The sequence below is a fragment of the Aquarana catesbeiana genome, linkage group LG06 (genome assembly GCF_042186555.1).
Source record: "Aquarana catesbeiana isolate 2022-GZ linkage group LG06, ASM4218655v1, whole genome shotgun sequence".
Taxonomy (NCBI): Eukaryota; Metazoa; Chordata; class Amphibia; order Anura; family Ranidae; genus Aquarana; species Aquarana catesbeiana.
In genome coordinates, this window is record NC_133329.1 from 106,392,804 (window position 1) to 106,405,621 (window position 12,818).

General features: G+C 48.2%; 1 protein-coding gene across 6 annotated transcripts in view; it reads right to left on the bottom strand.

Annotated features, from left to right (window-relative positions):
- The window catches only part of TEDC2 (tubulin epsilon and delta complex 2), a 96,236-nt gene that overhangs the window by 25,066 nt on the left and 58,352 nt on the right, over nt 1-12,818 (bottom strand). For all 6 annotated transcript variants that reach the window (XM_073636624.1, XM_073636626.1, XM_073636625.1 and 3 more), the window contains 2 exons: nt 8,395-8,473; nt 2,155-2,275 (listed from right to left, as the gene is read on the bottom strand). In XM_073636624.1, coding sequence (XP_073492725.1) covers nt 2,155-2,275; nt 8,395-8,473 — 200 coding nt within the window. The remainder of the gene's footprint in view (nt 1-2,154; nt 2,276-8,394; nt 8,474-12,818) is intronic.

Sequence of the window (12,818 nt, forward strand, 5' to 3'; positions counted from 1 at the left end):
CCAACTCCACACCAGCATTGCCACTAATCCCAACTCCCCACCAGCACTGCCACTCATCCCAACTGCCCACCAGCACTGCCACTCATCCCAACTGCCCACCAGCACTGCCACTCATCCCAACTCCCCACCAGCACTGCCACTCATCCCAACTCCCCACCAGCACTGCCACTCATCCCAACTGCCCACCAGCACTGCCACTCATCCCAACTGCCCACCAGCACTGCCACTCATCCCAACTCCCCACCAGCACTGCCACTCATCCCAACTGCCCACCAGCACTGCTACTCATCCCAACTCCCCCCACCATGGAGTAAGAGAAGGAATAAAAATAGAGAATACATGGAAGGGAGCGGAAAAGAGGGTGAGGAACAAAGAAAAAGGGAGAGAAAGAATCAGATAAAGAACAAGAAAGACGGCTAGAGTGAGAGATGGGGGGGAGGGGGGAATTAGGATAGTGACAGATAAAACGGAAAGAAAGAGAACAAAGAGAAAGAGTGGTACATCCTAAAATGTATCATAAGGGGTTTTAATACTGTACGAGTGGTAGAGAATCAGGGAGCTCTAAATATCCGTGGGTTAGGGGCGCAAATTACTTGTCTTGCCTTGAGTGCTGACACACCCACGCTACGAAAATAATTTTACTGTTAGGGGTCACCACAACTTGGGAAATTTTATCCAGGGGTCATGGCACTAGTAAGGTTGAGAACCACTGTGTTAGAGGGACATCAGCCCCCTAAGTGCCCACCAGTGCCACCTATCAGTGTCCAAAGCTGCCCATCAGTGCAGCCTCATCAGTGCCTCCTGATCAGTGCAGCCTATCAGTGCCACCTCATTAGTGCCCATCAGTGAAGGAGATTTGCTAAATTTTATATCAAAATATGAAACTTTTTTTTCCTTTTTTAAATTTTTGGTTTGTTTAGCAAAAAATAAAAACCCTAGTGGTGATTAAGTACCACCAAAAGAAATCTCCGTTTGCGTGAAAAAAAAATGATAAAAACTTCATATGGATACAGTGTTGCATGACCACGCAATTGTCATTCAAAGTGTGAGAGTGCTGGAAGCTGAAAATTGGCCTAGGCAGGAAGAGGGTATAAGTGCCCAGTAAGCAAGTGGTTAAAGAAAAGAATACAGTCCCTACAGCCAAACATGGTGGAGGTTCACTGATGTTTTGGGGTTGCTTCAAGCACTGGATGTCTTGACCGTGTGCATGGCATTATGAAATCTGAAGACTACCAAAGAATTCTGGGGTGCAATGTAGGGCCCAGTGTCAGAAAGTTGGGTCTCCGTCAGAGGTCATGGGTCTTACAGCAGGACAAGGACCCAAAGCACACGTCAAAAAGCAGCCAGAAATGGTTTAAGACAAAGCCCTGGAGAGCACTGAACTGGCCAGCAATGAGTCCAGATCTAAAAATCACATAGAGCACCTGTGGAGAGATTTCAAAACAGCAGTTGGGAAAAGAAACCCCTCCAATCGGAGAGACCTGGAGCAGTTGGCGAAAGAAGAGCGGTCCAAAATTCCAGTACAGGTGTAAGAAACTCATCGATAGTTACAGGAAGCCATTGATTTCAGTTGTTTCTTCGAAAGGGGTGTGCTGCCAAATATTGCATTGAGGGTGCCAATAAATTTGTCCAGTCTATTTTTGGAGGTTTGTGTGAAACGTGTCAAATTTGGCTTTTTGTTTCATAACTTTTTTTGTGTCATACCAATACAAACAAATGAAATAAACACGAGAATGCCTAAACATTTTTAATTGCAACAACTTTCTGGGGAAGTGGTGTATTATCTGACAGAAATACAGGGGTGCCAATATTTTTGGCCATGACTGTGTGATAATATATATCTATCTAATACACACATATACTAATATATATATATATATATATATATATATATATATATATATATATATATATATATATATATATATATATCACACATATACACACTATAATATATTTATATATTATACACACACCAGTGTGAACCTTGCCTAAATCCAGCACTCTTTCTTTCAAACGTAAATAATGAAGACATCTTTCAAATGCTGATGGATCTGATGCTGCTCATGAACTCCTGCAGGCTCCATTTTTTAATCGATGCAATGATCGAAGTGCTGTTATGAAGCGTCTGTCAGCTGCAGCCGGCGCTCTCACCTGATCCTTGCTGTGTCTTGGCCGAGTCTATATATTCCTCAAAGTGCTTGACTGCTCTCTGCAAGCGTGCGCTTTCCTCTTCTATCTCAAACAAGCTTAGCTCTGGGCTTTCCGGTATAAACTGATAGATAATTAAGGAAGACAATCATCAGCATGAAAACTTAAATCGCACACCATTTTCAGCCACATCTGTTGAGGCAATAGAAACCTGTGGCTCACCAGATGCTAAAAGGGAAACTCCTTCAGTTAAGATTTACACGTACATTAAATGCCTTTCAGTTTGTTAAACACTGTGTATCAAACAATTGCCTATTTTTCAAATAAAATACTTGTTTTCACCGTATTTTTTTTTCCCATTTCAGAGTTGCTGATCTACAGCCTCTTTACACCCACTTCCGGTCTACATGCGCTCCATCGATGGCTTCATGGCATTTTTCAGGGTGGGTTTCCTAATGGTGACAACTGTGGACTATGCTTGTGTATGAAAACAGCCACCTGTAGTCTCCATCAAAAGTCTGTGTGTGGTAAACGGTCAGGTATTTTTTGCTGTCTGTGAGCTTGCTAGGGATAGGCACTCTCTGAAGCCGTCTTGTTAACCAGTGTCACGGGAATGAAAGAAAAACTCTGGGTTGTCACTAGAAAAGGCATAGAAGGGACATCTTGGAATGGGGACACTCGTTCTGGTGACAACAGTCTAAGAGGGTATTTCTCTCAGTTCCTGCTGTGTCTACAGGATGGGAAGTGAAGGCGAAACTCCAGACAAAATAATAAGATTAAAATGAATAGCCCATTTAAAGAAAAAATACAAAAAACAGCTTTTGCAGTAATATGTACCTTCAATCCAGAGATGTCCCTGTCTTTTTAGTTTTGGATAAAGTGTGGAAGGGTTAGACCTTCTGTCAAGTTTTTATAGCGGTGTCCCTATGGGGTATATTCGCCCTCTCCATTTCTACTGGCAGGGCCACCATCAGGGGGATACAGCCCATACACATGTAGGGGGCCGGGCGGCCCGATGCACCTGGGCCCCAACCAGGGCCGCCTTACCCTGCAGTGATTACTCTAAGCATCCACAGAATGGCACACACAGCTTCTTTACTTTCAGCGCTCCGGCTTCAGTATGGAGATGAGACTGGAGTATGTGGGATGGAGAAGATGAAACAGGAGTAGGACATGGGATGGATAAGATGAGACAGGATGAGGAGGAGGAGGAGGAGGAGGACATGGGATGGAGGAGGAGAGACGTGGGATGGAGGAGGACGTGGGATGGAGATGAGACTGGAGGAGGAGCAGGAGGAGGAGGAGGATGAGGAGGACTTGGGATGGAGGAGATGGGACTGGAGGAGGACATGGGATGGAGGAGATGAGCCTGGAAGAGGAGGACGTGGGATGGAAGAGATGATACAAGAGGAGGAGCACGTAAGATGGAGATGAGACTGGAGGAGGAGGAGGAGGACGTGGGATGGAGGAGGACATGGGATGGAGGATATATGAAGTTGTAATAGTATTAAAATAAAAGTGGGTGCACTGAAGGACTCGGTGGGCGGGTCCTGGGGAATGTTAGTGGGCAGGCCTGGGGTGGCCCAGGCCTAAAGCTGTAGAAGGGGCCCCAAAATTTCTGAAGGCTGCCCTGTTTACTGGTGATCATTGTCATCAAGAAAGAAAATGAGGGGAAAGCCAACATTTTAGAATTATCCCCAAAACATGAAGGGGAAATCTTCCAATAGGGACACCTGATACAGGACAAACTATCTTAAAGTAGAACTATTATGCAAAACGTATTTTTTAATTTTGGAGAGAGTAAGGGAGGGTTATAACCCCGGTCAGATTTTTTTTTCTTGCTCCATAGGAACTCAGGAAGTGAGAGGAAATCCCTGAAAATTAAGGGAATTCCTTGGGGACCCCAGGTCACCAGAATATGTGTCCCCATTGGAAGATTTCCCCCTCTATTACTTTTCTGGGGACAACCCAAAATATGGGATTTTCTTTTACTTCCACTTTTATTGATAATTGAAAACAGGACAAATAGAGGGGGTGAATCTCATTTCACAGACATCAATGAAAAACGACAAGCATTCTAATTCCTCTGCACTCTATCCAAGAAAAAAAAAAAAAAAGAAGAAATGGTTTGCCTCTAGTTATACTTTAAGGCTCATTCACACTGGCGGTTGGGGGACAGTAAAACCCCACAGTTAAGACACACTTTTACGAGCCCTCTCAACCATTCCCCCTTTAACTGCAGAAGCGTACACATGCCGTGACCGCAAGGCTTTGCTTGGCGGCTGTAGCAGGAGTTATACCTGCCGATTTCAACCCATTCATTTAAATGGGGCTGCTCTGCAACCACCCTGCAATCGCGTGCAATGCACGTCATGTCGGTGCACTAGTATGGGGGGGTTTAAGGGGTTAAAGCAGGCCTGCCAAGCACCCTGAAGAGGGCCAAATGCAGACCACTCTTCAGATGGCAACACTAGTATGAATGAGTCCTAAGGCTCCGTTCAGACGTAGCGTAGCGGGAGCGAGCGTTTCCACTCATGATTTCTAAAGCGCACTTTACATGTGGAAATGTATCTCGCATAGGGCAGCCCATTTACTTCAAGGAGCTGCCCTATGCGTGATTGTCAACCAAAAGAGCTCCTACTTCTTTGTGGGCGACAAGTGGTTTTTAATCAGGCTTTGTCGTGGAAGAATTGCACCACGTTTGGGGTGCCATTAGGAATAATGGCACCCAAACACACATTCTGCTGCTATTTGGCTTTCAAATCGCCTTATGTGAATTAGGCCTTAAAGGGGGAATTCTCACTTTTGGAGATTTTCTCTAACTTCCTGTTGCATATCTGGGGCAGGAAATGAGGGGAAATCTCCCATATGGTACACAGACAGCAAAAAACTAAACTGCAAGTGATTTTAACCCTTCCCTATGTTATCCACAACGAAAAAGTTTTGGCTGCATAAAAGGAATGATTTGTATGGCTCTGCTTACTACCCTGAAATTAGGAATTTTCCCTTTTAATTTTCGACATACAAGATGGAAATAAAACATCTGATCTAGAATGCTCACTTGGCTACGCATTAAATTAGCATTGGGTTTTGTTTTTTTTTTTGGTACCTTTTAGTCCACCTCACCATAGTCTATCTGGTTATACAGTCTCAGATCTGTTCATTCAATGCTACATTTGAATACGGAGCAGCAAGTAAACAGAATACTTCAATTTTTGTGAAAAGAGTGGAGAAGTATTAAAACTTCAGGACAGGATTTAAAGAGGTTGTAAACCTCAGATATGAAATATGAACAAAGCATATCCCTCTATAGTGTGTGCTTACACTATGTTTCATTTCTGTTTTCTGTCTGCTGCTTTGTTCCTCTGTTAGCATGAATCACTGCTGACAAGTTTTCCTGACACCAAGAAAAAAAAAAAAAAAAAAAAGGTGACAGGGGAGGTACCTCCAGCTGATTGACAGCCTCAGCTATTTGTACGGTGTGGAGGGGATATGCCCCTTCCCTCCAATCAGCTCTCGGAGCTCTCCTCACTGAGCTCTGCAGAGTGTCATTTCAGCTCTTTGCCCCTTTTTTTTGACAGCTCAGACAAGCTTTATAAACTGTGGACTTTGAACTGATGTAGAGAGAAGACTGCAGATAAAATGGTACAATATATGTAGGAGGATTTGTTTAATCTCTGGTGTATCACCTAAGACCAGTCACTTCACTGGGTATATGGAAGGGTTTACAAACACTTTAAGTGTCATTCAGTTCAAGGATCTTCTTAGCATCTTCTTTAAAGAGGACCTCCGAGATATCCATCAAAAAGTTAAAGTTCAAAGTCCACCATGCGTAATTCATAGCATTTCTTTACACCCAGATAACAAGGCAATTACAAATAAAAAAATATTTTAAAAGTGCCTGTGACGTTATCGATCGCCTCAAACACATGTTGTGGCATTTGTGGCTCCACCTGTCTCTTCCTGTGCCATAAACTACATATCCCATAAATCTTTGGGAGTGTGCAGAAGTAAATGTGTGTTTCTGTGGTTGGTGTCAGTGGAGTTCTTTTCTGTCACTGCTCTCATATTCTAATAACCCATATGTGTCTACATGCTAATAACACAACAGAATTGTCAATCAGCATGGGCAGGTAACTAGGAGCACAACTCCGCATCTAGTAATGTTTCATTTGATAGATTTCACTGTTGAAATACATTGACTGTTAGAAGTCTCCAAACTACAGCCTGCGGCCACATCCAGTATGATAGAAGAACCTGGTATGCAGCAACTTGCCTTGTATGTGAAAGAGGTGGGGGGGGGGGGGGGGGTTGGGGGGCTCTGATGTGCAAGAATGGGCTCTGATGTAATGGGGGGTTCTGAAGTGAAAAGGGGGCTCTGATGTTATAAGAAGACTGTAAAGTGAAGTTGAAGTAGGCAACCTAATGTGTAAGGGGGACTATGATGTGAAAGAGGGGGCTCCGATATGAAAAGGGACTCTGATTTGAAGGGGGGGGGCTCTAATGTGCAGGAAGGAACTCTGATGTAAAAAGGGAGGCTGTGATGTGCAGGGGGGTTGACTCTGATTTGAAGAGGGGTCCTCTGGTGGAAAGAAGTGAACTCTGATGGCGCAGGGGGAGAGAACTCCTGATGTGAAGGGGAGCTTCAATGCCAGGGGGGGAGCTTCCGACGGCAAGGGGGGAGAGCCTCCGACGGCAAGGGGGGAGAGCCTCCGACGGCAAGGGGGGAGAGCCTCCGACGGCAAGGGGGGAGAGCCTCCGACGGCAAGGGGGGAGAGCCTCCGACGGCAAGGGGGGAGAGCCTCCGACGGCAAGGGAGGGAAAACTTCCGACGGCAAGGGAGGGAAAACTTCCGACGGCAAGGGAGGGAAAACTTCCGACGGCAAGGGAGGGAAAACTTCCGACGGCAAGGGAGGGGACATACAATGTTAAATTTGTTCCTTGTACGGTTTAATCATTTATTTAAATGTTATTCATTCATTTATAAAACGGCTATGTTTTGGCCTGCATGCATTTGTAAAATATACAATGTGGCCCTCTGAAAAGTTTGGAGACCCCTGTTTTAGATAAACTAAAAATAGTTTTCCACCCTTCTCCTTAGATTTTTTTTTTTTAGGCTCACTATGGTCAAAAAATAGTGTAGCGTTATCAACTGTTATGCACCATACACACGCGGAAACAGCAAAAGTCCGATGAGAGCTTGCTCCATCGGACTTTTGCTGGCCGAATTCCAGCCAGCAAAAGATTGAGAGTATGTTCTCAATTTTTCGGTCGGAAAAAGTTCTGATCGGAAATTCCGATCGTCTGTATCAATTCCGATGCGCAAAATTCCTACGCATGCTCGGAAACAATTCGACACATGCTCGGAAGCATTGAACTTCATTTTCTCGGCTCGACGTAGTGTTGTACGTCACCGCGTTCTTGATGAACTTTTGTGTGTATGCAAGGCAAGCTTGAGCGGAATTCCGTCAGAAAAACCATCCAAGATTTTTCAGACGGAAATTCCGCTCGTGTGTGCGCGACATTAGAAAACTGAACAAACATTTCTAAAATGATCATTTTCTAACAAGAAATCTAACCATGTATGGGTTTACAGCTACTTCAAACTGTCTGCTTCAAGACTTCTCAGATACAAGGAGGTGATTGCAGTCTATACCTGAAGGACGTATCTTACTTCCAGTCTCCCTGTGTAATCATCACTGGCAGCCCAGCTAATGAAAGAATCAGATCTTCCAAACTTAAACATGCTGGCCACGCATCAAGCATATCCCCCCTTCAGCGTTATTGATAAAATACCATTTATTCAACTTGAACACTGCGCAAACTGTTCCTTGTTCCCGGGGCTGATTACCTTTATGTATTAGTAATTGTTCTAGATCGCTTAAATCCCCTCTGAACATTGCCAATTAAAAATGTAATAGAGCCATCGCAATCATTTTGTTGAAGACAAACGTCAACACGTATTGACATGCACAGTCACGCCGAGGCCTGCTACAGCTGTTAACCTGCAGTTAGGGAGCCTGAAGAGAGAGAGGCAAATATTACCATAAATTAATATCCGCAGATGCAAACAAAGACAGATTTAACAGGTCTATAAAAGTCGCCATCACGTGTTATGTGCGGAGTGCGTTCACAATGTGACAGACTGGTCAGCGGGATTGTACATCTGTTAGCCACATCTGACTACAAACAGTGCATTATTCTCCTAGGACCATCTTACGTCAAGCAGCAGGAAAAGGATACCGTTGTTTGCAGCTGCTGGATAAAGGAGGGCCTGGAAGCAGGAACACGGGACTGAATCTCAAAGTATTTCTCCCACAATCTACAAAAAGACAGGAAGACAGTATAGTTATCGAGACACAGAATGAATGCATGCCATTTCCTTACAGCCCTCTTCTTTGGTGATCCTGATTGGGAGGAACAAAAAAGGTTTTGATCTTGGTCCTATATGAAGACCCCGAGCATGACCCTGATGTCAAATACGACACTGTAAGGAAGTAATAAACAATGCCATTTTTCTTTTTTTTTTTTACATATAATTGTTCAAGAATGTGTCTACAGGTTCTTGGCATTGAAGTTATGGCATCCTGTCTACAGCAAGTGTCAACAGCATACCATACTCCAAAACAATGTACCAAAATTAACCTATATTGTATATAAGGGATGATTACAAAAAGATGTAACATAATTAAGTGCGTCTTATATATCTGCCTACAGCAGTGTTTTTCCACCTTTTTTCATTGCGTACAGCAGTCTTATTATAGTAGGAATTGTAAAAAAAAATAAAAAAAATAAAACATAAATCACGACCACAATTAACATACAGGAATATTTTATTGATGATTTATATGTAAAGAGGTAGGGTTTAGCTGGATATTACTGAACACATTGTGTGAGATTACTGTGAGCTTAAGAGGACTTAAAGTGGATGTAAACTCATACATATACCCAGTGAAGTGACTGGCCTCAGGTGGTACACAGAGATGAAACAAATCCTCCTACATAAGTAGGACCTGGTTATCTGCACCCCCCCCCCCCCCTCCTCTACAGCCAAAGTCCAGAATTTTAAAGCTTGTCTGAGAAAGGGGGCGGAGAGCTGACATTACATTCTACAAAGCTCTGTGAGGAGGGTTTTGATAACTGATTGGAGGGGAGGAAAGGGACCCCCCCCCTTCACACAGGAACAGAGCTGAGGCTGTCAATCAGAGGTCCCTCCCCTGTCACCTTTTTTCTCTTGGTGTCAGGAAAACAAAGTTATTCATGTTGGTAGCAGAGGAATGAGGATCAGACAGAAATGACATTTAGTGCTCTTAACTGGGACACATACACACTTTAGAGGGATATGCTTTGTTCATATTTCATGTTTGAGGTTTACAACCAATTTAAATAAAAAGTTGATGTGCACCTTGCTGAGCTTGTAAAATAAAAAATTCCAGTTTTTACACCAAGATTGTGCTTTGCCGGTGGAAGCCAAAAGCAGCAGGTTAGTTTAGGGCCTTGTTCACATGGGCATATCTAAAGCTGGCCATACATGGTTCAATTCTTTCAGCAGGAAGGCTTAACAAAAAAAAAAAAAAAAAAAAAAAAAAAGAAACTGAACCAATTCCCCCACCCACACATTTGATGTGGATGGGGGAATCCTCCCCACTGCGTTACTGTATTATGAAAGCGGGGAGACTCCCCCTCTGTCAGAATGCACAGATCAGTGCCGCAGTCTATTGCCTGCAATGCTGATCGATAGTATTTTATTCAACAAGGAGGCTGAACAGAAATTGATCAGTAGATTGACTCCTATTCAACCGCAGTGGCCACACATGTATCCCAGTTCAGCAGGGACTGCCCGAATTTAAATATATGTATGGGCAGCTTAAGCATACATCCCTGCGAAGGGCTGTATTTGCCCGCATGAAATGCACAGGTGTTTTGTGCATCTGCAAGCAGGCAGTCCCATTCATGTTGATTGGGACACAACAGCTGCACAAACACAGGCTCTGGTTCTAGCTGGTTGACAGCCATGCACCTGTAGATGCTTGTCCTTGAATGCAGACCAGCGGCTGTGTCTGTAAGCCGCTGTGTCCCAATAGACACGGATGGAACTGCCTGCTTGTAGATGCACAGAACAACTGTGCATCCTATGTGGGCAAACATGACCCTTCAGATGGATGCATGCTTAGATACCCCCAAGTGAACAAGGACATATTGCCTTCTGCCCAGCAGTATACGCTCACTTTTCTTTCACGCCCCCACCATTCAGTTCATCTGCTGGGAAGAAAGAAATGAATGGACTGGGGGGGGGGTTCAGAGGAGGCCCTGGACTGGGGGGGGGGGGGGTTCAGAGGAGGCCCAGGACTGGGGGGGGGGGTTTCAGAGGAGGCCCTGGACTGGGGAGGGGGGGGGGGTTCAGAGGAGGCCCTGGACTGGGGAGGGGGGGGTTCAGAGGAGGCCCTGGACTGGGGAGGGGGGGGTTCAGAGGAGGCCCTGGACTGGGGAGGGGGGGGTTCAGAGGAGGCCCTGGACTGGGGGGGGGGGTTCAGAGGAGGCCCTGGACTGGGGGGGGGGGGGGGTTCAGAGGAGGCCCTGGACTGGGGGGGGGGGGTTCAGAGGAGGCCCTGGACTGGGGGGGTTCAGAGGAGGCCCTGGACTGGGGGGGTTCAGAGGAGGCCCTGGACTGGGGGGGTTCAGAGGAGGCCCTGGACTGGGGGGGTTCAGAGGAGGCCCTGGACTGGGGGGGTTCAGAGGAGGCCCTGGACTGGGGGGGGGGGGTTCAGAGGAGGCCCTGGACTGGGGGGGGGGGGTTCAGAGGAGGCCCTGGACTGGGGGGGGGGTTCAGAGGAGGCCCTGGACTGGGGGGGGGGTTCAGAGGAGGCCCTGGACTGGGGGGGGGGGGTTCAGAGGAGGCCCTGGACTGGGGGGGGGGGTTCAGAGGAGGCCCTGGACTGGGGGGGGGGTTCAGAGGAGGCCCTGGACTGGGGGGGGGTTCAGAGGAGGCCCTGGACTGGGGGGGGGGGTTCAGAGGAGGCCCTGGACTGGGAGGGAAGTACACAGGAGGCCTTTGACTGGGGGGTGCAGAGGAGGCCCTGGACTAGGGGATGCAGAGGAGGCCCTGGACTAGGGGATGCAGAGGAGGCCCTGGACTAGGGGATGCAGAGGAGGCCCTGGACTAGGGGATGCAGAGGAGGCCCTGGACTAGGGGATGCAGAGGAGGCCCTGGACTAGGGGATGCAGAGGAGGCCCTGGACTAGGGGATGCAGAGGAGGCCCTGGACTAGGGGATGCAGAGGAGGCCCTGGACTAGGGGATGCAGAGGAGGCCCGGGACTAGGGGATGCAGAGGAGGCCCGGGACTAGGGGATGCAGAGGAGGCCCGGGACTAGGGGATGCAGAGGAGGCCCGGGACTAGGGGATGCAGAGGAGGCCCGGGACTAGGGGATGCAGAGGAGGCCCGGGACTAGGGGATGCAGAGGAGGCCCGGGACTAGGGGATGCAGAGGAGGCCCGGGACTAGGGGATGCAGAGGAGGCCCGGGACTAGGGGATGCAGAGGAGGCCCGGGACTAGGGGATGCAGAGGAGGCCCGGGACTAGGGGATGCAGAGGAGGCCCGGGACTAGGGGATGCAGAGGAGGCCCGGGACTAGGGGATGCAGAGGAGGCCCGGGACTAGGGGATGCAGAGGAGGCCCGGGACTAGGGGATGCAGAGGAGGCCCTGGACTAGGGGATGCAGAGGAGGCCCTGGACTAGGGGATGCAGAGGAGGCCCTGGACTAGGGGATGCAGAGGAGGCCCTGGACTAGGGGATGCAGAGGAGGCCCTGGACTAGGGGATGCAGAGGAGGCCCTGGACTAGGGGATGCAGAGGAGGCCCTGGACTAGGGGATGCAGAGGAGGCCCTGGACTAGGGGATGCAGAGGAGGCCCTGGACTAGGGGATGCAGAGGAGGCCCTGGACTAGGGGATGCAGAGGAGGCCCTGGACTAGGGGATGCAGAGGAGACCCTGGACTAGGGGATGCAGAGGAGGCCCTGGACTAGGGGATGCAGAGGAGGCCCTGGACTAGGGGATGCAGAGGAGGCCCTGGACTAGGGGATGCAGAGGAGGCCCTGGACTAGGGGATGCAGAGGAGGCCCTGGACTAGGGGATGCAGAGGAGGCCCTGGACTAGGGGATGCAGAGGAGGCCCTGGACTAGGGGATGCAGAGGAGGCCCTGGACTAGGGGATACAGAGGAGGCCCTGGACTAGGGGATGCAGAGGAGGCCCTGAACTAGGGGATGCAGAGGAGGCCCTGGACTAGGGGATGCAGAGGAAACCCTGGACTAGGATGGGAGTACACCGGAGGCCCTGGACTTGAAAAGTGGGGTTGATAAAGGACCTGGATTCGGAGAGCAGGGTGCAGAGGAGGCTTTTAAGTTGGGGTGGGCTGTAAAGGATGCATTGGACTGGGAGAGGAGTGCAGAGAAGGCCATTGACTAGGAAATGATGGTTGGTGTGGCAAAGGCTCCTGGATGGGGGGGTGGGGGGGTACAAGGAGGACACCGGACTAGGTGAAGGCTTGCCTGGAGATCCCAAATTAGGAGAGGGGGTGTCTAGGGGCCCTGGACTAGGACAGCATGTGTCTGCAGGCCCTGGACTATGAGAGGGGGGTTGTGGAGGCCCTCTGCACTAAGAAAGAGGGTGCC